We start from the raw sequence: 26,552 nt of genomic DNA, 5'->3' as shown, positions 1-26,552 counted from the left end.
TAAATTGTGGCATATTGTAGAGGATATTAAGGAACAATGATTCATTAGCCCTAAACACAATTTAATGAGTGCCATCAATGGGCTTAAAAAATAAGCAGGGATGGGGGATGGTGAGGCAAAATGAGGTGAAAGATAAAATGGTAAGTGGAAAATATGCTTGAGCGTTGGAGAATGTGAAAAGGCCACCAGAGAAACTCCTTTAGTTATCACTCAGATGTGCTCTTCCCATTGGCTACCTGCTCCTGATCACCCAAACACCAATTTTAGAGCACAGGAGCAGTAACCCCCTTTATCTGCAATTTCACTTTCCGTAGTTTGTTAACAAAGGCAGCCTTGGTCCAAACATATTACGTGGAAAATTCCAGAAATAAACAATTCATGTTTTAAATCACAAGTCAGCCGGGCACGGTGGCTCATGCCTATAATCCCAGCACTTTGGGAGGCTGAGGCGGGTGGATCACCCAAGGTCAGGAGTTCAAGACCAGTCTGGCCAACATGGTGAAACTCCGTCTCTACTAAAAATACAAAAATTAGCTGGGCATGGTGGGGCGGTGCACCTGTAATCCCAGCTACTTGCGAGGCTGAGGCTGGAGAATCACTTGAACCCAGGAGGCAGAGGTTGCAGTGAGCCAAGATTGCACCACTGCACTCCAGCCTGGATGACAGAGTGAGACTCCATCTCAAAACAAAAAATAAATAAAATAAAATAAATCATAAGCTGTCCTGAGTGATGAAATCTGATGATCTCCTGCTCTGTCCTGCCCAGGATGTGAATCATCCCTTTGTCCTGCTTATCCACATTGTATACTACCTGCCCCTTAGCCGCTTAGTAACCACCTTGGTTGTCAGATTGAAAAAACATAGTCTGTAAAGGGTTCAGTACTATTTGAGGTTTCAGGCATCCACTAGGGTTCTTGGAATGTATCTCCTGCAGATAAGGGGAGACGACTGTATAACAAGGGGTTCAGTACTATCTGAGGTTTCAGGCATCCACTGGGAGTCTTGGAATGTATCTCTTCCAGATAAGGGGAGACTACTGTATTACATTTCAGCTTCCATAAAACTTTACTAATTTGGGTTAAGAACACGAGCCTGATTTAGTAAAAAGAATCCATAAATATTCAGAGGTATAGTTTTGTTTCATCAAGTAAAAAAAGACCAACTAATTCCAACAGTTGAAGTAGTAACAAGTAAAGGCTTCACCAGGCTTGCCTTGATGAAGAATTAAGACATATTTTTAGGTCAACAGCACAAAATTGTTGAATAACTTGTATGCTACAAACATGCTGCTTCCACTCATCAAAACAACCCAACAATCTTTACTATTCCAACTTGCTGAGAACCATGTCAGATGTTGCCTTCAAGAATGAAATGTTTCTCAAATCTGTTCTATCAAATGTAGTAGCTATTGGACATAAAACAGGTAATTTATTTCAGACTTCAGCCAGTTTTCATGAAGTATTTATCTCCAGCTTCAGTTTATTCCAACATTAATTTATGAAAGGACAGTTATCAAAATCAGCCATTTCTCAGACTGTAACTTTGAAATCATAAGAAATGGACAATTAAGCTCACTAGTCAAAATCTTGATTCAAGTGATGATCCAATAGCTTATAAATGTCTTCAATAAACTGAGCTTTGAGGCAGAACAAAAAAACAGAAAAATCTAAAACCTCTCTATCCCAAGCACCAATAATGGAGGCTAAGCAATTATACCTACAAATCCTTAATGACAGTTCTCTCCTAATGAAAAATCCTGAGATTTAAGCACTGTGACTTGCAGAAGGCAGGTTGGCTTAATGAGGAAATTCACTTTCAATAAAAAGACAATCAGCAATATTTTATTTTGGGCACTTAGCATTTCACAGATCCTCAATATGTTTTGAGGCAGGTCAAATAGTAACAGTGTATTTTACAAACAAAACTCAAGCAGATGTTTTGTTACTTGTCCCAGACCGCAGAAGCAGTTCTATCATGGTCAGGAATAACACGGTCTCTCTGATCTTTCAGATTCATCTTTCATGTGTGAATTTAATGGTAATCACTTGCAAATATTCATGAAAAAAAACAAAAGACTAAATATAGAAATTCCACTATGGGATATTTTAAACTTCTTAAATTTAACCTGTAATGAGCATATACTTGCTCTCATTACAAATATATATATATATATAAAACTGATCTTTACAATTACAAATGAGCACAGGACTGACTATGTTGCTTTTTTGCCTTTTGGGGTGAGTAGAGCAGGAAGAAAATCAGCAAGCTTTCCTCTGAGCACTAGGCAGCCTTTAACTGAAGGTGCTATGTTCAAGGCACCATTGACTATGATTTGGGATCATAGGAGAGCAGGTATACTAGTTGAACCAGGATTCAGAAAAGATGTCTGGATCCAAAAAGGGGAGGCTCTCTGCGAGTCATGGATGAAGAGAAAAACAATAACATCTCAAGCTACTGATCCTGAGTATCATACTACGGCATTAAAACTACTTGTGAGAAGAGCTCCTATGAGAGCAGTAAGCTTGTCCCAATAAAGTCTATTAAAGTTCTTACTAACTGGATAAGCCACAAGTAAAACTAAATTGGTATTTTATTAAATTGACATCTATAGAAGCAAATATCTAAACATTTTTAATATGAGTAAGTTTTACCTGTCATGTAAATTCCTCTCATTGTCACAAGCCTAATTCAATTAGCTCGTCATAATTCCTAAAATAATTTACTAAAATTCAGCTCATCTTGACATAGGTTCTTGAGCCAGTATTCCAAACTGTTTCATTATAAAGTTCCTTTTATTTAAACAATTGTAGATTATTAGTAATAATAAAGCCCACCTCTCCCAGTGCCTGCCGGGCTGCCTCCACCCATGAAAATGCGATCATTGCTTAAAATATTAAGCTCACCACAGATTCAGCAATTCTATTCCTAGGAATCTACTCAAGAGAAATAAAAATACATGTCCACATAAGACTAGTATGAGAGTGTTCCGAGCAGTATTATGCATAAAAGCAAAAAACTGGAAACAACACAAATGTTCATCAAGTGATGAATGGGAAACAACATATGGTGTATCCCTATGATGGAATATTATTCATCAATAAACGGGAGTGATGTAGTGATACATACTATAATATAGATGGGCCAGATGCGGTGGTTCACACCTGTAATCCCAGCACTTTGGGAGGCTGAGGAGGGCTGATCACTTGAAGTCAGGAGTTCGAGACCAGCCTGGTCAACATGGTGAAACCCTGTCTCTACTAAAAATACAAAAATTAGCCAGGCATAGGGGTGCACGCCTGTAATCCTAGCTACTTGAGAGGCTGAGGTAGGAGAATCGCTTGAACTTGGAGGCAGAGGTTGCAGTGAGCCAAGATCGTGCCGCTGCACTCCAGCCTGGGCCACAGAGCGAGACTCTGTCTCAAAAGAAAGAATAATAATAAAAACATAGATGAACCTACAAAACATTATTCTGAGAGAAAGACGCCAAACAGAAAAAACTACATAGTGTATGGTTCTATAAAATGACTACAAGACGGAAAGTAGATTAATGATGACCTGGGCCTATGGAATGATAATGGGAGTGACTACGAATGATGCAAGAGATCATTCTGGGGTGATGGGAGTTCAAACACTGGATTGTGACAGTGGTCTAACAACTCTTGAAATTTACTAACAACCATTAAATTATATACTTCAAATGGACTAACTTTATGGTATGTAAATTATACTTCAATGAAACCATTTTTTAAAAAGCAATTCGAATTATTTAAAATTAAAACATCACAGAAATGCGTAACAGAGAAAATGACAGCGTGTACCCCTCTCAATACCATTCCAATCATTGTTAATAATTTGGTCATCACTGCTGACAGTTTGGTATATGTTCCTTCAGACACTTTTCCATGCATGTTATATATAGTAATATATATTATTATTAGTTTATATGTTAGTGTGTGTGTATATATATATTACTATTCCATGCATATATACACACACACAATGCCACCACACTATACATAAAACATTGTAACTAACTTTGCTAGCTTGGCAAATTATCTTGAACAGGAAGAATGGGTTTTTAACCAGAGAAATAATATGATCATCATTGTGCTATAGAGATTAATCAAGGATGGGAAACCCGAAAGTGGGGACCCATTAGGAGACTACTGCAACAGTAGCAAGCAGGGACTGGGGAGGCCTGCACCTGTGTGGGAACAGGCTGACCTTGAAGTCAGCTCTGGGTGCAGGGGCAGCTGCAGGTCCTACTCACACTCTGAGAGAGATCCTGGGTGTTCCCCACATTGCTGAAGTGATCCACCTCAAGAGCCACAACCGTCCCAGTCTTCATGAAGCCAACCTGATAAAAGGAGAAAGGAGAGTGATTTATCATAAGTCCCCTTTCCCCCACCTCTCTGTCTCTCTCTGATCCTCCCTCCTACTTATGCCACCTGGAGGAAATAAACAGAACACCACATCATCCCATGAAAAAAAGGTGACCTACAGAAGTCACCAGAAGGTAACAAGTGAAGAAGAGAGGAACTGACCTCTCCCCAGTGGCACACACTTGGCTCTCCACCCCTGGAAGCCCTTGTCCCCACACTCCCTCTTCCTGCTACGGGCACCTGGCTTCTGGTCTAGGAGGGGAGTAAGGAGGTTGGAAAGAGAAGGTTGGTCATGATAGGGCAGGGAGGGGAGCGCAGGGAAGAGAAACTAGGAAAGATACCAGACTGTCTCCTCACAGATTTTGGTCAGAAGACAAAAAAAGTTGCATTCCACAGGAGCACGCAAATCCTTGACCCTATGTACACTGTTAAAATACCCTTTACAGGCTGTTTTACACACACGGAAACTGGGACCCCAAAAGATCAAGGAACTCTCTTCAGGCCCACAAGTATTTGGGGCTAAGAGAAATATAATCCCTTGTTGGAAGTTAAACCATGAAATAAACTCAGAATAGGTCAAAGGCCATGTTCAAGGCCAATTCATGGAGAGAGGGCTCCCAGGTTTCTAGAGCCAGGCGGAGCCCCGTAAGGCTTTGCTGATGTGTACAGGGAAAGGGTGTATTGGTCATCCACAGAAACCCAGAAGAGGGACTGTCCCAGAGAGAAGTGTGGACAGTGTCCAAGCATGGTATGGAAAAGCACATAGCCATCCTAACATCTTGGGCCTGTCCAGGCCCCTGGGAAGTTTTATTTCTCACAGTAAATTACTAAGCTGTCATTCCAATTTTTACATTCAGGCCTGTGATCATGTTAATGTTGGGCTACCAAGCACGATGGGTTTACCCTGAGTCTGCTGGTGAATCATGTCTCTGAGCCTGACCCAACTCAGAACACAGCAAATCCACAGAAGTCACTAATGCCACCCCTGGGAGATTGGGTGCCAGCCTCCCTCAGCACTACCTTTCAGTGTTGCTGTTAGCCTATTTGAATTTCTCTTCTTGCTATATCTTATTTGAACTTCTACAGATAGGCAAAAAGTAAGAGTGCAGCTGAGGACGCCTGGACATTCGGTCCCAGGTTTCCTCAAAAAATGGCACATCCCACCCCAGCACAGCCCCAATATCTAGAACCTTGTATCTGGCCAGGAAGGGATGTCTGCCGCCAGTTATCAGCATGTCCTCATCACGGTCCAGCATGCAGCGCACAGGACGGCCGGTCCTGGGGGTTACCGACAGTGTTAGAAGCCTGTGAGCCTTCAACAGCAGCTCAGCCCTGCAAGTCTCAGAATAAAAACAGCTGGGAAGCCATCTTTTCCACCTGCATGCTGAGCAGACCTGTACGGGGCTGCTTTGCCATCTAGGCACTGTGCTAGCCAAGGTGGAGAATATAACGACGTGAGGTATGTGCTTTCCTTCGGAGAGCTCACAGCCAGTAGGGGAGATCAGACGTGGATACCTGTGCCAGACCACAATGGAACAGGTGATGTTACCCTCCCACTATGCCCAAGGGTTCTAAAAACAGAGGGCTGTGAGAATTCAAAGCAGGGGGAAACTAATTCTAACAGGGGCAAGTCCCGAAAACCTTCCTAGCAGAGGCAGCCTTATTCTTCTTCCCAGAGCCAGACGGGAGAAACAGGCTTTGGAACTCACTTATATGCAGCCAGGGCCACCGCTGTGGACACCACAGTGCTCCGGGTCTCCTTCCCTCCAAAGCCTCCTCCCATTCTCTTCACTCGAACCACAATCCGGTTTGCTGGAACCCCCAACATTTTTGCAACAAAGCTCTATGGGTGAAAGACAGAACATTCGCACTGAATGTATTACCAGAACTTATTTCAGGCCTGAGGCAGAGCCTGTCCAATATGCATGGACCTAATTACTGCTGTGAATTCTGAAATTCCTTGATTCAAAATCCCCATGCAGCCTTGTGGTTAGTGATGCTGGGGCCTGCCAGACTGAATTCAGGCATTGGCTTTTAACCATAGGGCAAGCAGTTGGTCACAGAATACTTTTAGAAACTTATTCTGTCTGACCAGGTGACCAGCGACTGGTAGATCATGAGAGAAGGACCAGCTGCCAAAAACACTGGCAACCACTGTCACATTACAGGCAGTAGAGAAACAAAGAATATTTGAGCTGCTGTAGATAATTTAGTGGTCCCTGTGGCTATGACTTAATCCAACACCTTCATTTTACATATGAGGAAACTGAGGCAGGATATGACTTGACCGAGGCCATAGGCACTGAAATGATAACAGCCAACATGTACCAAACTCTAGTTTAAATATTAAAACTCATCTAATAATTATGACAATCCACCCAGGCCCCATTTTATAGATGAGAAAACTGAGGCTGAGAAAGGTTATGGAACAAGGTCAGTGATACCAGCTTGTTGGTGACAGAGTCTGGCTCCAGGACTATGACACTCGAGTACCCTCTGGACCAGCCCACATCTCCCTCTTCCCATTTCCCACATGGCCCTCCTGGTTTGCTAGGAGCTCCCTGCTACCATGACAGCCCCTTGAGCTGACCCAAAAGGCATCTACCTGGGTCTTCATGGTGTTCTGTGTAGACACAAAGAGCTCCATCTCCCCTGCCTCGCCTTTTGGAACAGCAATGGTGCAGTGAGTCTCCAGGTAGAAGTGTTCTTGGCCACCAATGTATATCTCCCCTGGGGAAGCAGTGAGATCCCTCACAGTGAGCCCGATGCTGCAGAAGGGGCCAGCTTGCCTAAGGAGAGAGTATACTCTGCCAAGTGGCCTGGGCAGGAAGCAACTGATCACAGGGCTACCTGAGGGGTAACCTCAAGGTTTCCCACTTGGGGTGGAAAAGGATCCCAAAGTCTTAGCTATCTGGGAGCTGAACGCTCCAGCCTCATCCCCACCCCCACAACAAGGAAAGAACGACACTGAAATGCATCCAGTCCAAAGTTCTCTTCTCACTGCACCTTATGGAAATCAAGGATTTCAAAAACTGTCATTGTAAAATTTTGGAAAAAGTAAAGCAGGGATTAATAGATGTGATTGAAACACTGAAAATCAGAGCATGTTTCAGAACCTAAGCTACCAGGCCTGGTGGAGAGTTGGCTTCATACCAGGCTTAGTGGAGAGTTGGCTTCATAGTGACTTTGTAAAGCACAACAGCCAATGTAAAAAACAATTCCAAAAGAGGTAGTCAGCTGTGTTGTCCTGGGGTGGATTTGATTTCACAATGTCAGAGACAATGAAAGCAATGGATTTGATTTCACAGTGTCAGAGACAGAAGTGGAGGGAGAGCAGGGCAAAGGGAAGAGGAGGGAGGATGCTAGTCGAAGATGGGTAAGGACTGCCTTCAGGTAGGGGGAGGATGAGCATTTATGCGGTTAGAGGCCTGGCAGACCTAAGGCTGTCAGGCATATGTGGCTGTTATGATCCCTAGATGGTCTTCCAGATCAGAATATTCTAGAATCTCTCTAGAATCATTAGGTCCAGCCTAGAGACGGGAGCGTAGAGATTAAGATAACTGAAGCTCTTTCCCAGCCAACTGTCTACTATTTTGCTACAAACGTAGCAAATTGTAGTAACAGAGGGAATCTTCTGTTGGGAAATGTCTGGAAATCACTTCCCTGCTTCAGAGTTCAATGCATATCTCTTGAATTTAATTTGCAAACCAGGGCCACCCCATTCCCACTGCGGCATGGAGCGGCTCTACCTGACACAACATTATCTGCTTCGGAAAACCCCTTCTTGAGATCCCCTTTCTCGATCTTCAGCTCAGGTCCATAAAAGGAGTTGTTCTTTATAGCATCCTGAGGATCACAAATAAGTTTCAGAAATGTGGCTTTTAGCAGGGAGGGAAAGATGGGTTCTGATTTAGGGGAAGAGAAGCTCTCTGAATTGTTGACTCTTTCTTTCCATAAATGAATCTCTATATGCTTCATTTGAAGTAAGCTCTACTGTAGCCCAGGGAATCATATTCCTCCATTTCCTCAGCTGTAGGTGGACAACCCTGGACCTTGAGGAAAAGTAAAGAATACCACAAGGACCAGATGGAGGTAAAATTTTGGGAAGGAGGAACTCAGTTTGGCTGTTGTTAGTGGACTGGGCCTAAGATCATAAAGGGGAAGGTTTCATGGACCCCTAATCCCAGGGTTGAAAGGGATTTAAAAATCCATCTAGTCAAATCCCTACCTGCTGCTCAAATCCTCTCTAGGGGATCCTAATAAATGCACATCCAGGGATGGGGAGCTCACTTCTCTACACAAGCAGCCCATTCTCAGTTACCTCAATTGTGATAATGGCTGGTAGTTCTTCATAGACGATTTTCACCCCTTGGGCAGCTCTCTGTGTGTGTTCCGGGGTGTCAGCAACCACAGCACCAATGATATGCCCAACACAAGTAACCTAGTAGCAGAGACAGACTGTTAAAGAGTGCAACCAGGCTCATGGTGAAACAAATTATTTTTGGATTGTTCAAAAAGCCAAAAGAAGTCCCTGCCCTTACAATCAAAGCACATTTTAGGAATGCCCTGGGGCCTCTTAATTTCCTCATCCTACTGATTGAGGATCCCTAGGATCAAGATGACAAACACATTTCATCTCAAGGGCCAATTCTGAGTATTTAGTACTGGCAGACTATTGAGAAGCTGAACCAGATAGAATGTGGCAATTGATTACTTGTTTGCCATGAGCAGAAAGGGGGATATGGTACCAGGAAGTGCATTTGTCAATTCAGATTCACTCCAACACCATTGGTCTTCCTATGGAGACTCAGAAGGCAAGGCCACATTTGGCTAGTTACTATTAACAAATCATGACTAATCTTAGGCCCTGACCCCCAGTTTTATTTTCTTTTCACCACACCACTCTCTTTTATGTTCTATTTCCCAGATTTATACCAAAAGCTTCTCAAATCCTGTAAAGGCTGTAAGCATCAATATAAGGCCTGTGAGACATATACTTATAAGACATGATACTCTTTTTTAAGTATCATGTCTTATACTCCACCTAATACCCAAAAGCAGTAGCTCTCAAATGCTGGTTCTTAGACTTGATGACCCATAAAAAGATTTTTAAAAATTTATATGATAATGATTGTTGCTTTATTTTGTTTAATAATTCAGTTTCATAAAAGCTTAATGGATCTCCTTCAGAGATAATTTTCATCCAACATCCCCAAAAAAGTAAACAATAAAAATTTTTTGTCCAACACATCACTTTAGAAGACGAGGTTTCTGACAATAGGAACCAACAATTAGCATGCATGTCTCTGACAATTATCTCTTGTGGCCCAAATAAGCTATTGACTTGGTTGGTTAGTGCAATGGTGGTTAAATCTGGCTGTTGGTTAGTGCAATGGTGGTTAAATCTGGCTGACTTTCACTAGCCATAACGCTAGCACTGCTTTGAGAAGCTCTTAAAGTATGTAAAGCAATTTGTTCTTCTATGAAATGCTCTCCTCATGGAGTCCTTGTTCTCATATTTTTAGTTTTTTGTTCTCTCCCTCACTTTTACATCAATAATAAGATGAATTCACTCTTCAGAATACCCATTCATGTCTAATTTGCAACATTCGATGTCCATTGGAATTACAAAATGACTGTCGAGAACTATCCCGTGAGTAAAATATAAGGACTTTCGTAGCAGCTGCCTTAAACATTTGAAAAATTTTGTTTGTTGTTGCAGAATTCCATATAGTTGAAATCAATAGATAAACTTTCATGTAAGTGAATTACCAATTCACGTAGTGGTGGTATCGTGATTTCTAACTAACTGTTTATTAAATGTATTCTTATTTTATTTTAATTAAGGAGCTTACTGTTGTCCCTTAAGAACCCAATTGTTAGTTCAAAAGCAATCACCAGCCTTGTTTTACTGCCACTTTGGCACAGAGACATCCTACCATGTACAAACAGCAGCCATCAATTCAATAAACAAATAACATATTCTATCCCTTTTTGGATTGTCCTGAATATGGGCCAACTGGATGATGGCCACAATCCATGCAAATGTATAACCTTTCCAGATCAGGAGTTTGGAGCAATGTACACAAATTAAAACTTCAATACTTATTCAATTTACTTCACATAAAAAAAATCCAAGACCTACCTTCTCCTTTGCAAAGACTGTCTCATCATTACAAATTCCAGTTATGTTACTCCCAGGAACATCATCAGCGGAAATGAAACAAACAAACCCTGGCACCTTCTTAGCTTCTGATGTATCTATGGACCTGCAAGAATGAGTGGTGTGAGGGGCCAGGGCAGCAGGCTGGAGCAGGGGACCCATCACCTGGTTGGACAACCCTGTTCTTATTTTGATTGGCTTGGCTCTATCCTAATTCCTCAATTCTCTGCTTCTTTTCTATTAGATTCTAATTCAATTATATTCTATTCTGCAAATGTCGATTAAATCCTCACCATGTTCAGGCCACTATGCTGAATGTTGCTGGGGATATAAAATGAATAAGCCATCCAGGCACAGTAACTCACACCTTTAATCCCAGCACCTTGGCAGGTCAAGGTGGGAGGATCACTTGAACCCAGGAGTTTAAGACCAGCCTGGGCAACATAGCAAGATCCTGTCTGCATTTAAAAATAAATAAAGTGAATAAGGCAGGCCAGGCCTCTTTGGACCTTACATGACGCCCTGTCTGGTCTCCAAGTACAAGCAAGCCATATCAGAACAAACAGCACTTACTCTGGAGAGCTCTGGCTCATGCACGCATCTCACCTAACCCCCTTCCAAAATCAGCACATGGAGCCCTGCTGTGCCATTGATCCAATGGCCCTGAACAGCTTCATAAAGCTGGATTTCTCTCCCCACATTCATGGTGCTATCCCAGCACGACAGGGCATCCTACCATAATTAGGCAACCTCAAAGGGAGGTTTAATCGATGAACCTCAAAGGGAGAATGCCTGAATATATGATCAAGGATAACAGTCTCAACTATGTACTCATCACACTGGCACATGCCCCCACAGGGAAATAGGGCAACACATTTCAGGGAAAGGTATGGAAACTGCCCTGAAGTACTAACCATCTTCCAAATGCTTAATCCTCACAAGATACCCTGAAAGTACTTATCCTAATTCCCATTTTATGTTTGGGGAAACTCAAACTCAAGGAAGTTAGGTAGTTTGTCCAAAGTCACTAAGCCAGAAAGCAGCGTGACTGGGATTATTGGAACTGAAAGTTAGGAGGGTTAAGCTCTGTCCTGCCACACCCACTTCCAAGTGTGTGCAGCCCGGGAAGGCCCCAATTGTTGCAGTTATGACAATGTCAACCCCCTCATCCTCTTCCATCCATTCACACATTGCTTGGATGGAGGTGGTTTGAGTGTAGACAATGTGGGTTGTGGTATTGTCACTATGGGCTCAGGACAAGGAACAAAAGGGAAAGAATGTATCCTATAGCTGGAAACCATAGGAACTTAAACACTTTTTTTTGTTTTCAGGGACCTGGACAAGTTTATTTATCTGTTGGATTTCAGCTGTGCCTGGTTCACCATTCCTGGAGGGAGCCCGTCTCCAAACTAGGAGCAGCAGCAGAGAAAAGACCAATGACAAGGAAACCTGATTCCTAGTCCACGCAGTGGGCCCAAGGAAGGGCTTTTCCTAGCTGATCTGCTCAGCAGGCTATGTGTCTAACGCCCACCAGGAAGTGAAGTTCATGCTCTCTGGCTTGAACATCCTGAGGCAGCACAACATAGTTGCTCACGTTGCTTGGCTTCAAATTCCAACTCTGCCACTTACCAACTGTGTGGCCTGGGGCAAGTAACATACCCTGCTTGTGCCTTAGTTTCCTCATCTGGAACAGAGAGATAATAACAGGACCTGCCTATAAGGTCTTCCCCTCTCTCTAGCCTGGGAGGTCCTGGAGGCACCTCATTATCTTTGCATCTCCATGGCCTAGCAGGGTGAGAGAAGTCTCCTGGGTACTGCCAGTGACCCCCTCACAGCATTCCACCAGCTCCTCCTGGCGGTGACACTCACTTGATCTTGGCGTGGGCCCGGGTGCTGGTGACCAGCCGGAGAGACAGCTCATTCTCGTAGCGAGGAATGTCGTCACAGTACACGGCCTCACCAGAGGCCTGCATGTTCGCTGCCAGGTGGGGCAGGGGCCGGCCCACCATGTCCTCCTCAGACTGACCCTTGGGCACCTCCTGGAATGACAGGGTCATCAATCAGGGTGAGCTGCCAAGGACATTGCCCCTCTACAGGCCCAGGGGACACTGGTGAGCTTCAGGCTACATGGCAAAGCACACCGAGGGGTAAGAATAAAGAATTCAGAGGGGCTTGGGGCAAAGGGAACAGGAAGGTGCATAAGTGATGGCAAGGGTGGTCCTAGTGTTGTTATACAAAAGAACAACAAGAAAAAGAAGAACCTACATTTCCACTAACTGGGGATTGGGTAAATAAATTATTCAGCCCCATATAACGCAATAGTATGCAACCGTTAAAACATACTTTTGAAAAACTTTAATTAGAAAGATTGTTCATGCAAGCATAAAAACATGACACAAAACATTTGTGTTTGTGTTTGACGATAATTCAAATTATGTAGGAAAAGATAATATATGCTATAAATATAGTATATATATGTCCATATATGCATAGGAAATAATGAAAAGAATTAAACAAAAATATAATAATAATTTGCTCTTGGAGGTAGAATTGTTGGTGATTTTTATTTTCTTCTTTATGCTTTCTGTATTTTCTAAAATGTTTTAAATTATTGATTTTATAATAAAGTTCTGTTTTTGTTTTACAAAGTAATCATAACAATGGCTAATGTTCACTGAGTGTTTCACCATATCCCAGGGACCATCTAAGCAATTTACTTTTATTAACACGTTTAATCCTCAAAACTATCTTATGAAACAGGTATGTGATTATCCACATTTGCAGGTGGGTATAATTAACTTGCTTAAGAGGCACACAAGAGGATAAATAAGTTGTTCAAGGTTGCACACTTATGAAATGGCAAAGTGTGGATACAAATTCAGGCAGTCAGGCTCCAGAGTTCGTGCTTGGGACAACTACACTCCAGTGTGCAGGGGCAGTAAACTGTGGCCTGGGGGCCAACACAGGCCCACTGCCTGTTTTTATAAATGAAGTTTTATTGGAAGGCAACACAATCATTCATTCCTGTTTTGCCTGTGGCTGCTTTTGTGCTACAATGACAGAGTTGAGAAGTTGCAATAGAAGCCATCTGGCCCACAAAATCTAAAACGTTTTCAGGAAAAGTTTGCTGACCCTTTATGTAGCACCTCTCAAAAAGCTGGAGTAGATAGATGGTTTGTTTGTTTGTTTGTTTTAGCATGCTCAAGAAGACGTCTGGCTTTGCACACTATCCATCATGTAAAAAAAAAATTTGTAAGGAAGAGGTGCAGCTAAGAGTTTAATCCCAAAGAGAGAAATTTAGGCAAACAAGGGAGAAATAGTGACATTAACATCTATAAGGTTCCCATTTTCTTCACTGGATATTTACGCACAAGAGTAAGGAGCTTTATGCACCTATATACAATTCAAGTTAGTCATTAGCCGATGGTCAGCCACTAGCCAACTCAGGTGGCCTGCAAAGTCCCCTGATATTAGCCATACACTGACTGTACTCACTTGGAAGAGCTGGACATTGGCTGGGGGGTCTTTCTGAAAGAGTAAAGTTGCACTGGCGAAAGTGGGGTCCAGTTTACCACACTTCTGTGGAGACAAGATAACAGAGGTGATCAGGATTATATTTCAGTCACTGATCCCTTCCTTGGTTGTCCATAAAAATGACCAAACTGATAACTGATCCCCTTGTCTCTTTACTTCATGCCCCCTTTGAGTGCTGGCCGTATCTCTCAGCATCCAAACGTGGGCTCCGAGAGCTCAGAATTAAAGAGCAGCCTCAGCTTCACTGCTAGCCCCTCAGTGTACCCTGTAGACTGAATGGTCTGTACTTTCTCCAACACCCCAAACTCTTTCCCTCCTTCTTGCATTTATGCCTGCTGCTGTCTCTGTTGGGAATATCCTTCTCCTCCAGGCTTCCTGGAAAAAGCTTCCCTGCCCTCCTCAATTCCATGGGAAGCATTCAATGATACAGAAAATGTTCACAATATAATCCCAATGGAAGCACAGAGGGATTTAAAGCTCTATATGCAGCATGGTCCCAAGTCTATTTAGAAAATAATATATCCACATCAAAAGATAGGAAGATGACAGATATTGATAGATGGATGGAAGGACAGATAGAAACAGAGAGAGAGATGGGGCAGACAAACAGTATGACAGATAGATGGACAGATAAATTCAGGAAAAAAGATCAGAGAAAATAACCAAAATACTTAGCAGTGGTTTTCTCTGGGATTTGACAATAAGAGTAATTTTAGGTTTTCTTTATCCAATCCTGTATTTTTAAAGTTTTTTTTTTTTTAAAGAGGGATTTATCTCTGCTGTCCCTGCATCAGTGACATCTTCTCCGCTTTGGTACCCTTCCACACTCCATCTCCGCAGTTGTCTCCCAAATGCGGCCTTTATTGTCCATGTTCTCCCCGACACTGAGCTGCCCCCTAGCACCTCGTGCAACCTGGCGTAGGACAGGCGCAAAATAAACTCTTGGTGAACAAATCTCAGGAGTGGGGCCCCACCTCACCTTGCACTCTCTCTTGAGGGCACATCCTATGCATTCCACAGCCTCCTGGCTATTGCAGCCCCACCTGACATTCCCGTTCCACCCTACGTACTCATCACACTCTGCATCCCCTTTTTTTCTCTTTCTTTTTTTTTTCTTTTTTTTGGGACAGAGTTTCGCTCTTGTAGCCCAGGCTGGAGTGCAATGGCATGATCTCAGCTCACTGCAACCTCCACCTCCCAAGTTCAAGCGATTCTCCTGCCTCAGCTTCCCAAGTAGCTGAGATTACAGGGCAAGAACCTGTGTCCCCAAAGCCCAGCCCAGCACTCTGCCTCTAAGCCAGCTGGTCACTCCCATTTCCGTGATTCTTGTGCTGTGACCCTGGTCCCTGCTATTCTGCCCTCAGATATCCAGAGGAGAGGAGCAAGTTTACTACCCAGACCAACTTCTTATATCCCCAAACATGCTACAGAGAGCCTGTGCCTGGCCAGGCCCCACTCACGTCTTCCAGGTTCTCTTGGCCCAGCTTCTGAAGGACTGTCAGGTAGAACTTGAAGAAGAAGCTGAGGGTGAGGGTGCGCCGGAAGTCCACCATGCCACCAGGGGCATCGGGAGGCAGATGTAGCTCCTCCGCCAGTCCCGCACACACGTCCTGCAGCAGCTCCTCCTTCCAGAGCCTGCCAGAGAGCAGGGCGTGGGACAGCGCTCCTGCCCAGCCCTCCAGACCCCTTTGTGTACAGCTGTGTGCCCAGGGCCTCGGAGCTGTACAAAGCTTGGTTCAAAATTTGGCTTGGATACTTAGAGGTGGGTGACTTTAGGCAACTTAACCTCATCGAGCCTCTGTTTCCTCATCTTTAAAAATAGATACAATTTTAAAAGACCACCAAAATAATAACAGTTAAAATCTATCAAGTCCTCACAATATGCCAGGCAACATCTTAAGTGTTTTATATGAATTCTCACTTTTAATTTAAATTTTAAAACGTAGTAAGGAAAATTCCTACACCCATTTACCAATGAGAAAACTGAGGCACAGGGAGGTTAAGAAACTTGACTTATGTTTCCTATTTGGTAAATGACAAAGCCAGGAATTTTGGAACCAAGGAACCAAACTCCAAGTTAAGCTTTATTGATCCTATGTGGGTGCTGTAAGAGTTTCCTAGGATAATGCTAATGAAGTGTTTGGTACAATTTCTGTTATATAATAACCATAGAAATAGTAATAGTAGTAGTAGTAGTACTAATCACTGCCATAGTGGTAGCAATAGTAGTAATAACAGAGCAGTAGTAGTAGCATCAGCATCAATACCACTAGTAATAATACTAGCAACAGCAATAATAGTTGCAGTAGTGGTAACAATATAGATAGTAGTAGTAGAAGTAGTAATAGTCATAGAAGCAGTTGTAATAGAATCAACAGCAACAGTAGTAATAATAGTAGCAACAGTAGTAATAATAGTAGCAACAGAAGCAATGCCAAAAAGTAGCAGTCATAGCACCAGCAGCATCAATAACAGCAGTAATACTACTGTTAGTAGTAATAGTAGCAGCAGCAATACTAGTAGCAGTAGTAATAGTAGTAGTAGCAGTAACAGTAGTAGTAGTAATTTCAGTAGCAATAATATTAGAAGCAGTAATGTTATTAGTAAAATACTAGTATAACAGCAGTAATAGTAGTAGTAGTACTAATAGAATAAGTAGTAGAAGAGGCAGCAGGAGTAGTAGCAATAGTCATAGTAATAACAGCAATAATACTAATCATAACAGTGACAGTAGGAATTGCAGCAGTGATCATAGCTGCAGTGATAGTAGTAGCAACAGCAGTCATAGTAATAACAATAATGAGTAACAGTAGTAATTCTAGTAGTAGAAGCAGCTGGAGTAGTAGCAATCATAATATTAATTATAGTTGCAATAATAGTAACAATAGTAATAATAGTAGTAGCAGCAATGGTAATAACATAGCAGTGGCAATACTCCTAGCAGTAATACCAGTAGTAGTATTGGTAATAGTAGTAGCAGCTGTGGTTATAGTAGAAGTAGAAGTGGTAGCAATAGTAACAGCAGTAGCAGTAGTTATGGTAGTAGTAGCAGTAATAGTAATACTATTGGTAGTCATAGTAGCAGCAGCAGTAACAATGATACTATTAGTAGCAGCAACATTAGCAGCAGTTTCATTCCGCTGTTATCTCTTACTTGGAAAGCTGCCTCTGAGTGGTCTTGAGTGCTGAGATGGTTCTGTTGGCCATTCCACCATAGCAAAGGGCCAGCTCCTCTACCTCTGTGGTTCCTGGCTTGAATAAAACTCTCATGCCACTGGTTACCTTGGCAATGTCATCTTCTCTCCGGGAGGCCTGCTTGAATGCTGAGAAATACTCCCCCTAAAAGAGAACAGGAAGGTGCCTGTTTTCCACCTTGCTCTGCAGGGGCTGCAAATGGCAGACCCAAACCACAGGGCTATGAGGAGAGGTAAGGGGATAACACCATCACACATCAGTGGGTGAGCTGGCCCCAGGAATCAAAGATCAAACGTAACTGATTACCACCTGTTTAGGAGAGGTTCCAGATAACATTCCCAGAAGCTGAAAAAAAAAAAAAACAGTATTTCTCCCTGCTAGTCAGAAAAGCTGAGGGTCACGGACAAAGTAGAACTGGGTGGTCTCCATTGAACAACAGCTGCAGGGGAGGAAGGGTGCTTTCACAAAGCTCCTCAGAAACCCCTCATCCCCCTTACCTTCCCCACCCTGGTGCCCACTATCAGTGCCCACCCAGCCTCTCTGGGGACTGAGTCTGTTTGGCCTTTGGCATCCTCTGCTTGTGGCCTCCACAGTGCCCTCTCTAACCTGCCTCTCCCACCAGTCTGTTGGCATCGTTCAGAAATCTTGGTGAAAGAACCTGGGCACAGTGGCTCACGTCTGTAATCCCAGAGGACTAGGCGGGAGGAGTACTTGAAGCCAAATGTTCAAGACCAGCCTAGGCAACATAGTGAGGCCCTATCTCTAAAAAAAAAAAAAAATTAGCCAGGTGTGGTGGTGCACACCTGTGGTCTCAGCTACTTGGGAGGGTGAAGTGGGAGGATCACTTAAGCCTGGGACATTGAGGCCGCAGTGAGCCGTGATCATGCCACTGCACTCCAGTGTGGGCCAGCAGGCAGAGTGAGATTCTGTCTCAAAAAAAAGAGAAGAAAGAAAGAAAGAGAGAGAGAGAGGAAAGAAGAAAGAAAGAAAGAAGAAAGAAAGAAAGAAAGAAAGAAAGAAAGAAAGAAAGAAAGAAAGAAAGAAGAAAGAAAGAAAGAAAGGCAAGCAAGAGAAGAAAGAAAGAAAGAAAGAAGAAAGAAAGAAAGGAAAAAGAAAGAAAGAAAGAAAGAAAGAAAGAAAGAAAGAAAGAAAGAAAGAAAGAAAGAAAATATCACTATCACACTATGCAACAATCACTGCCCTTGTGCTTTAAACACATTTTCCTTCCTGGGTTCGAGCCAGGATCTTTCTTTAAGGATAGGAGGAGAGCATGAACTACTTTCCAGGAAAGAGCCACCTGACTTCAAGCCCTTTCTGTGTCAGGTTCCTTTTGAGGTCTGTACTCACTCTGGCACCACAAATTCTGATGAACACCAAAATTAGCAGGTTTAGGGAGAGGAGATCTATTGGAAAAAGTACAATGAGGCCCACAGTTGAGGCCGCCAAATGGCCACAGGCTTTTCCCTGAAGAAGCCATGGAGCCCCTCTTGATGATGAAGCTAGCTCAGCTTGGATGTCAAGTGTGGCTCTGGGGCACTGAGCCCAGAGTTTGACCTATTTTCTGGAACAGAGGTCCCAGGTGCTCACTCCCAGGACTGTGCCCATCCACGGGGACATTCTTGCTGGGATACAGTGAACTGCCAGTGTCAGGTTGACAACATCCTTTCTTGAGAGTTTCCTAATTCTGGGTATTAAAATCTCCTTTCTTTTATGGGAGGATGTATTTTGTTAATGACCATACCTGGCAAATAAAAACTGAATAGAGCTACACCTATTTCCTCCCCCCTTTCATCATTCATAATTAAAAAAAAAAAGTTTACTGAGCTGTGAAATTCAAAACTCTGGGAATCACTGCTCAAAATGGTCTATACAGACAAGCTAGAAAACCATTACGAAACCACCTCAGGGATATAAATGCTCTAATTTAATTAGCTTTCTCATTAAGGAGGTCAAAATTACCAAGGGCAAAACATGTCTTAGAACACTCGCTAAAGCGCCGGCTATGGGAAACCTTCACACTCTCTCTGACAGCGGCTCCCCAAGCCTCTCCCAGATGCCTTTTCTAACAGGCCCTTTTGGATGTGTTCTGAGCTGGTAGCTGCTATGAGAGGAAAGACCCACACCAGGTCAAGATATCACAGGGCCCAGGGAACAAACAGTAAGGCAGCCAGTGGTGCCCAGACCTGCCCCAACAGGCCAGAAGAGCCACTCATAAAGCAGGAATCCATCCACACCAATCCACAGCGAGGTCAGTGAAGCAACACCTCGTCAAGCCTAAGGTCAGAGTATGAGAGTCTGAGCCACAGGCAGCTTCTTCATGCAGCACATGAACCCCACATTCTTTACCACGGGAAAGCAAATTTCCTCTGATATGGGCAGGAATCCTTGACAGCTAGATGTGTTCTTGGAATTCTGTTCTTAGCTGCTGGTCATCTCCATTGGCTTCTAGGCATCACCAGGAACTTTATGAATTGTTTATTTTCAGTCCTCACAATAAACCCTATAGTAAGTGACATGGTGCCCATTTTACAGCTGAGGGAATTGGGGCTGAGAAAGGTGAAATGGCTCACTCAGGACCAAGTTTCTAGCTATCTGGTTCCACAGTCCATGCCATGTGGACTCCTATCCTGCAACTTCTCATTGTCCAGAAAGGAATATGGTTGGTTCAATAGAGGCAAAGTTCAGAGAGAAAAATCATCAATGTAAAGGTTGAGAGATGCTCAAGTTGGTCCCTGAGGCAGATTCTGATCTCTTTGTCTAGAGCCTGGCAATAGGACTCATTTGAGCAGAGCCTGGAACCACTTCCAACATCTCACCTCCCTGCTGTAGGGGATCTCTATGGAGAGCAGTATCTCCTCCGGGCTCAGCAGGGTCTTTCTGTAGCCAGGGAAGAAGGTGTGGTCCATCCGGACAGTTCTCCTGGTGCCTGTACAGAAGCAAGATGAAGAGGAGTCAACGTGAGGGAAAGGCTGGGAACCCCATGGGGAGCAAAGGACAACCATCAGTGGGATTTTTCATGCTGGTCTCCAATGCCCACAGTCAGAGGGAATGACTGGCACAATTGGGGCCAAATCCTCCATCTGAAATCCTTAAACATCCTTAAGCAATGGCGTGCTGGTGAATAACAACCGGTTCTGTGTCGGGGGAAAAACCCTGGTTTATAGCATTTGCCAATTTCTGTGGTGTAAATACTTCCAGTAGCCAATTTCAGGCCACCAAAGTTGCATCACTGAATGTGAAGCTGGGAGGAGGGCAGGAAAGAGTTAGCACAGCAACCTGGACTGCTCTCCTCTGTAGGGGTTGCTTACAAGCCTGGCCCTTGGGAACTTGTACTTCACAAGGGTTCCCAGTGCTCCATGATAGAGCAGCTCACTGCGCCTAAATTATCTGTACAAACAATAGTTTATGCTGAACCCCTGCTTTCCTTCTGGGAGTCTAGACTTTAGGCACATGCTAGTAGAGGCTGCCTATGTGACGAGCTCCCAAGAAAACCTCAGTCGCTGAGCCTCTAACAAGCTTTCCTGGTAGGCAAGGCATCACTTGTGTTGTCACAACTTATTGCTGGAGGAATTAAGCATGCACTGTGTGACTCCACTGGGAGAAGTCTCTGGAAGGTTGGACCTGGTTCCTCCAGACTTTGCTCCCATGTATCTTTTCTCTTTGCTGATTTTGCATCCTCCTGCTATAATAAGTCATAGCCAGGAATATGACGGCATACTGAATCCTCTCAGTGAATATCAGAGCCGGGGTGGTCTTGGGGACCCTCTGACAAGGCAGAGATGCACAGCAGCACATAATTGTAGAGCATTTCCACCGTACAGACAGAACAGATGCAAATCACTCAAGGAGCACTGATAACAGCAAAATGAAGTACTTAGGAAGTGACGAATTTTGAGTATTTATTCCTTTTATTTTGAATATAATTTAGTTCATTGTAATTTTATACAAATTTATTGTTATTTTTATTTTTTGAGACAGGGTCTCACTCTGTCACCCAGGCTGGAGTGCAGTGGTGAGATCTCGGCTCACTGCAACCTCCGCTTCCCAGGTTCAAGTGATTCTCCTGACTCAGCCTCTCCAGTAGCTGGGATTGAAGGTGCACACCACCACACCCGGCTAATTTTAGTGTTTTTAGTAGACATGGGGTTTCACCATGATGGCCTGGCTGGTCTTGTACTCCTGAGCTCAAGTAATCCTCCAGCCTCAGCCTCTCAAAGTGCTGGGATTACAGGCATAAGCCACCACACTTGGCCTGATTTTTACTAATAATTGTGTTTCACAAATGGCTCACAGAATTCCTGAAGATACAACAGCAGGCTGTGGTGAGCCAGTGCATCCCAGCCGCAGTACCCCACTAGGTAAGGCATGCAGGTAGCAGTTCCTGCTGTGAATTCTCTACAAAAAAAAGGTCCAGCTTTCCTGTCCCCCAAACCAGGTACATTCTCCTTGCTTCCCTGGATCTAAACCTCAGGGAAAGCTGGGTCACTGAACTTTGAGCTCTGTTTCTCCAGAAAATGACCTATCTGGTGAGACTTTTCTCCCCCAAGTCCTTCTTCCTGGACATCTGCTTCAGACAGCTCACCTCTGGACACAAGTGTCAGCTTGGCCCCACTGGCCATGAACAGGGGGTTGAGGTCGGAGATGGGGCTGGCAGTGATGATGTTCCCTCCAACGGACTAAAACAAGCAGAGAGCATGCAGTCAGAGCCCACCCCAGGAAACCCCTGCTCACGTAGCAGCCTCCTGAACACAGGGCAGCCGGGTGACACCTGCTGCAGGCAGACCCCTGAGGACCTGTGCCTACTGTAGTCACAATACCAGTACCGTGAGAACTTCGACATTCTGAAAAATGCGCAAAATTTGAAATCAGAACACTTGAGATTGGATCCCAACTCTAAAATTTTAGCAGGCAAGCCCCTTTAAGTGTGTTTGTTTGATTGGTGATTTCACTCAACCTTTTCCCGAAAGGATTGAGGCGATTTATCACAGAGCCATATAGACTTAGTAAAATAGAAGATATAGATCAAGGAAAGAGAGGAGGAAGACTTAAGGTTGAACAATTTGCTCTATTGGGATCTGAACTTCCTGGTAACTTGGCAAAAAAGTGTAAGAAGAATCAGATACAGGGTTCTTATTATTAGAAAACAAGAAGAAAATCAGTTGCACAATGAAAATAAAATTCTTCCTGGAAATAGATTTTAGCAGAACTAGGGAACTTGGCAGAGTTTTTGAGTTTATGTTTCCTTATCTATAGTTTATGTTTCCTTATCTATAATCAGAAGTGACAGGTACTTGGGGTGGGAGCTGGGAGGAATAGGAGTAGGCTGTTTTGTTTTAATTTAAAAAAACAATTTAAAAATGGAAGAGATAGCTTTTCTTCCAACACCATAAAGTGTTGTGAAGAGCTTCCATTGGCATGGGGTGTTTGAATGCCACCATTTGCAAACTGGGAATGTGGGGACTTGTCTGAGGGCCGACTGAATAATCAACAGGTGGATTCCTCCCTCTGATGGAGGGCTCTGTCTCTGGTTCTCCCTATAGCTCTGAAAGGAAATTCCCCTCTCAATTCTGACTTCTCCCTAGCATATCTCTTATTCACCTACTGTTTGGCTCAGCCAAGCTCAGGAAGGGGGAGGGAGGCAGGAAGCCTCATCTCTGCAACCACAGAATGAAGCCTATGAGTCGTGGAGTGCATTTCCCAGGGTACCCCACAGACCACCTTCATCAGAAGCACCTGAAGAGCTGGGCTGTATCCCAGACCCATGTATCAGAACCTCTGAGGGTGGAGCCCAGGAATCTGCACTTGAACAAGCACTGCTCCTCCCAGGCAACTCTAAGCACTAAAGTTTGAGGCCCACTGCACTGACGCAGTGAGAGTCTGGCTGCCCTGCTTTCAGATGAAAGCTCCATCCTACGGGCCTCGCTTGCTTCTGACAGCAACTCACCGCCACAGACTTGACTTGCTTCCCAGCAAACCAACGCAGCTGCTCCAGGACCCCTCTGAACACCTCTGTCTTTTGGGCGGGAAGCTTAGCAACGGCATCCACCAGGGTTTTTTCCACAATGCTCAGGGGGCAAGCAGCTCCGAAGGAGATACCTGGGAACATACATTCGGAATCACAGCAATTCTTCCCACAGTTCAGAAGAGGCTTTCATGCACATTTCCTCTGAAGCTTTCCAGAAACCTGAGCAAGGCTGAATCAGGACTCACAGCTTTCCATGGATGAGGAAATTAGGGCCCAGAGTGGTTGAGTGACTTAACCAATGCCACACAGCTAACAAAAGAGCCAGTACTCAAGCTTGGGCCTCTTGATCCTACAACCAATGCTCTTTCCTCTAAACCGGTAGTTCTCAACTCATTAAAATCAGAATCTCTGAAGGTGAAGTCCTAGCATTCTTTTCAAAAGCACTCAAGCACAATCCCCACCTCCCCACTCCTGCATTCTAATGTGTAGCCAGAATTGAGAAAAATGATTGACGATCCCACAGCCTCTTGCCCATTGGCACCCTACCATGGATGTTTGGGCAATGAATGGGGTCTCCTCCCACCTTTCCCTGTGCAAGGTGGGCCCCAGGAGAAGCAGGGGGCAGCCAGAGCCAGTGGGGAGACCATCCTGACACCTGCCACCCACCTTGTAACCTATCCTCAGCCTCACAGCCCCTCCATAAGCTTGGAGTGAACCTCCCCTTACCGTCGGGTCCATGTTCTACCGAATTCAGCTCAGGGATCCAGGCTGGGCAGACAATCATAGGAAACAGCATATTCTTGAACTTCATCTCAATGCCTACAGAGAAACAAGAAGCTGAAGTTGTAGGCCAATTGTTGTATCACCAGGGCAGGCCTTAGCAGCTTTTCTCACCATTACACACAGGATATATGACATATCCACAATCATAATATGCTCCCTGGTGACTGTAGGTGTCTGGGAATAGGCAACTCAGTAGACCAGGGATGGGATTAGATGCAGTCTTTGGACTGTCAGCCCAAAACTAGGTCTTTCTTTCCCTCTCAAAAAACCTACCTGAATTCAAATGAAATGAGTTTGAATTCACTCTAGTGTGTGTGTGTGTGTGTGTGTGTGTGTGTGTACATTAGAAAACACAGGAAATTAAGGTATGTCAGGAACCCTTCTAAGCACTTTCCCTATTTTAGCTTATTTAATGCTCACAACAACCCTATGAGGTGCTATGATTTTTCTGTTTATAGATGAAGAAGCTGAGGCACAGAAAGGTTAAGTTTCTTGCCCTAATCGCACAGCTAAGAATAACCAAATTTCAGTACTGGAATGATTATTCGTGTTGGGGTATAATCGTAATAAAAACATGAAAGTTTAACATTAAAACAAAAAAAGGAAAATGGGAGGGAAAACTTCAAATCTGTCCTCCAGTTCCCACTATCTGCCTGAATTCTTCAAGTTGTCTGGCTTTGCGGGGCCACACCTCTGTGTGTGGTTTCTGGCCTTCCTGACTAAACGAGTCGGCAGCCTCTGTTAAACAAGTGCCCCTCTGTTCCTTAGACCCAGTTGGCTCAGCATCTCTCCCAGCCCTGCCAACAATATATAGATGGAAAAGGTTAAAAAAAAAATGCCTGTGACCTCCTTTCCCCCCAACCCCCCAGGGTGCTGTTTAGGATTTCTGAAGGGGGCCCTAGGCTTTGAGGGCCCCCAGATTCCAGAATCTTCTAAGCTCCCTTCAGAAATCCTAAACAGCACCTGAATACCAGCCCCTTTTGAATATCAGCTTCCAGGACAAAGAACACAGATTGAGACAATAAGTTCTATGTTGCTAAGGTTTTCTCTCTGTCTGCCTTCCCCCAATACCCTGCATTGACTGGAGGTGGCTATGCTATTGGGGTATGTATAAGAGAAGAGGGAGTGGCACAGACAGAACTGGTCTTTAGAAATCATTTCTAATTGTGGAGCTTAGGTAATCTTTGTAAATTCCTTTCTCTTGGCATCCAACTGGGCCCAGGACATTGGATGACTCATGGCAAGGAGCATACAAGTGTGAAATGATCCCCTTGAGGATGGGATGGGGGACCATGTGAGCCCATGAGTTTGAGGTGAGCTGTGGTGGCATTGCACCACTGTATTTCAGCCTGGGCAACAGAGTGAGACCCTGTCTTTGAGGAAAAAAAAAGAAGGACCTCCTAAGATTCCCCCAACCACCTTAAATCAAGCTACACCCGAGCTACATGCGCCATGAGTCCTGTTGAGCCATGGCCATCAAGATCACATTTCTTGAGGTGTGTCTCAGCCCACCCTGCTGCCTCAGTGTGTCACAAAACCACAGCTGGGGACTCCACCGTATGTATATGTGCTCACGAGGGCGGTGCCCATTCTGACTCCATCAGCACTGACCCAAGCCAGGCTCTCCTCTCTGTGGCTGAGGAGCCAACCAGAACTCAGGGCTTGGCAGCTTCTTCAGGAACCAGAGCCAGGACCTGACTGCTTAGAAGGATGGCATACCCCTCCACAGCAGAGGTCCTCAGCTGTGCCACGGTCTCCTCCTTAGATCCTCACTAGGCTTGGGACCCAGCAAAGTAGAAATAGGCTATGCCAGGTTTAGAAATCGACAGAGATTAGCAGGGGCCTGGGGACCTCTCACCATCTCTTACAGCACTGGGGCTGAGAGCTGCATATTCCGAGTCTCCCAGCCTGTTCAAATATTCCAGGCCTCACATCCTAGGTGGTGGCACTGACAGGGCAGGTGGCCATGGTCATAGGCAACACAAACACAGTCACACCTGGAGCTCTCCTCTTCTTTATCTTATCACATCATCCCCCAGGAAAAGCGGGGTGGTGGGGCCAAAAGCGTGACATTTATGGAACCTCTAGTGTCCATCAGACACTGGCCTAGACACTTTGCTTAAATTAGTTCCTCCTCCCTTAGACTAGAAGGCCCTTGAGGGCAAGGAACCACGTCCAATTAATCTTTATATCCCAAGCCCCTTCCAGAGTACCTGGCTCATGCTTGGCGCTCTGTAAATGTTTATGGAGAGAAGTCAACTACATGCAAGGATCTCATTTCACACCCAAAACAATCCTTCAAGGAGTTGTTAGTTCCCCCATATAAAAAACAGAAAATGAGGGCAGATGAGGACAAGCAACTTTTCTGAGGTCACACATCCAGCAAGGGGCTGAGCCAGGCCTGTGGGGCTCCACAACCAGGGCCCTTTGCAGGAACTGGAGTGTCCAGGGATTTCCAGTTGGCTCCAGGTAGTTAGTGGGGCAGAGGGGTAGGGTGCAGAGGCAAGTAAAGTCAGGCGGAGGTGAGGAT

The 26,552-nt window shown here is 44.4% G+C and overlaps 1 protein-coding gene across 1 annotated transcript in view; it reads right to left on the bottom strand.

Moving 5' to 3' along the window:
* XDH (xanthine dehydrogenase) overlaps positions 1–26,552 on the bottom strand; it is a 74,031-nt gene that overhangs the window by 23,536 nt on the left and 23,943 nt on the right. The window contains exons 10-24 of the mRNA XM_030799890.1: positions 23,966–24,058; positions 23,219–23,370; positions 21,857–21,950; positions 20,091–20,200; positions 17,234–17,418; positions 15,540–15,714; positions 14,041–14,124; positions 12,415–12,584; positions 10,528–10,651; positions 8,704–8,823; positions 8,132–8,228; positions 6,988–7,112; positions 6,092–6,225; positions 5,573–5,660; positions 4,271–4,357 (exon numbers count right to left, since the gene is read on the bottom strand). Coding sequence (XP_030655750.1) covers positions 4,271–4,357; positions 5,573–5,660; positions 6,092–6,225; positions 6,988–7,112; positions 8,132–8,228; positions 8,704–8,823; positions 10,528–10,651; positions 12,415–12,584; positions 14,041–14,124; positions 15,540–15,714; positions 17,234–17,418; positions 20,091–20,200; positions 21,857–21,950; positions 23,219–23,370; positions 23,966–24,058 — 1,838 coding nt within the window. The remainder of the gene's footprint in view (positions 1–4,270; positions 4,358–5,572; positions 5,661–6,091; positions 6,226–6,987; positions 7,113–8,131; positions 8,229–8,703; positions 8,824–10,527; positions 10,652–12,414; positions 12,585–14,040; positions 14,125–15,539; positions 15,715–17,233; positions 17,419–20,090; positions 20,201–21,856; positions 21,951–23,218; positions 23,371–23,965; positions 24,059–26,552) is intronic.

Source organism: Nomascus leucogenys, chromosome 19 (genome assembly GCF_006542625.1).
Source record: "Nomascus leucogenys isolate Asia chromosome 19, Asia_NLE_v1, whole genome shotgun sequence".
NCBI lineage: Eukaryota > Metazoa > Chordata > Mammalia > Primates > Hylobatidae > Nomascus > Nomascus leucogenys.
The sequence above is the reverse complement of the archived record's forward strand: the minus strand, read 5'-3'. Positions and strand labels throughout refer to the sequence as shown.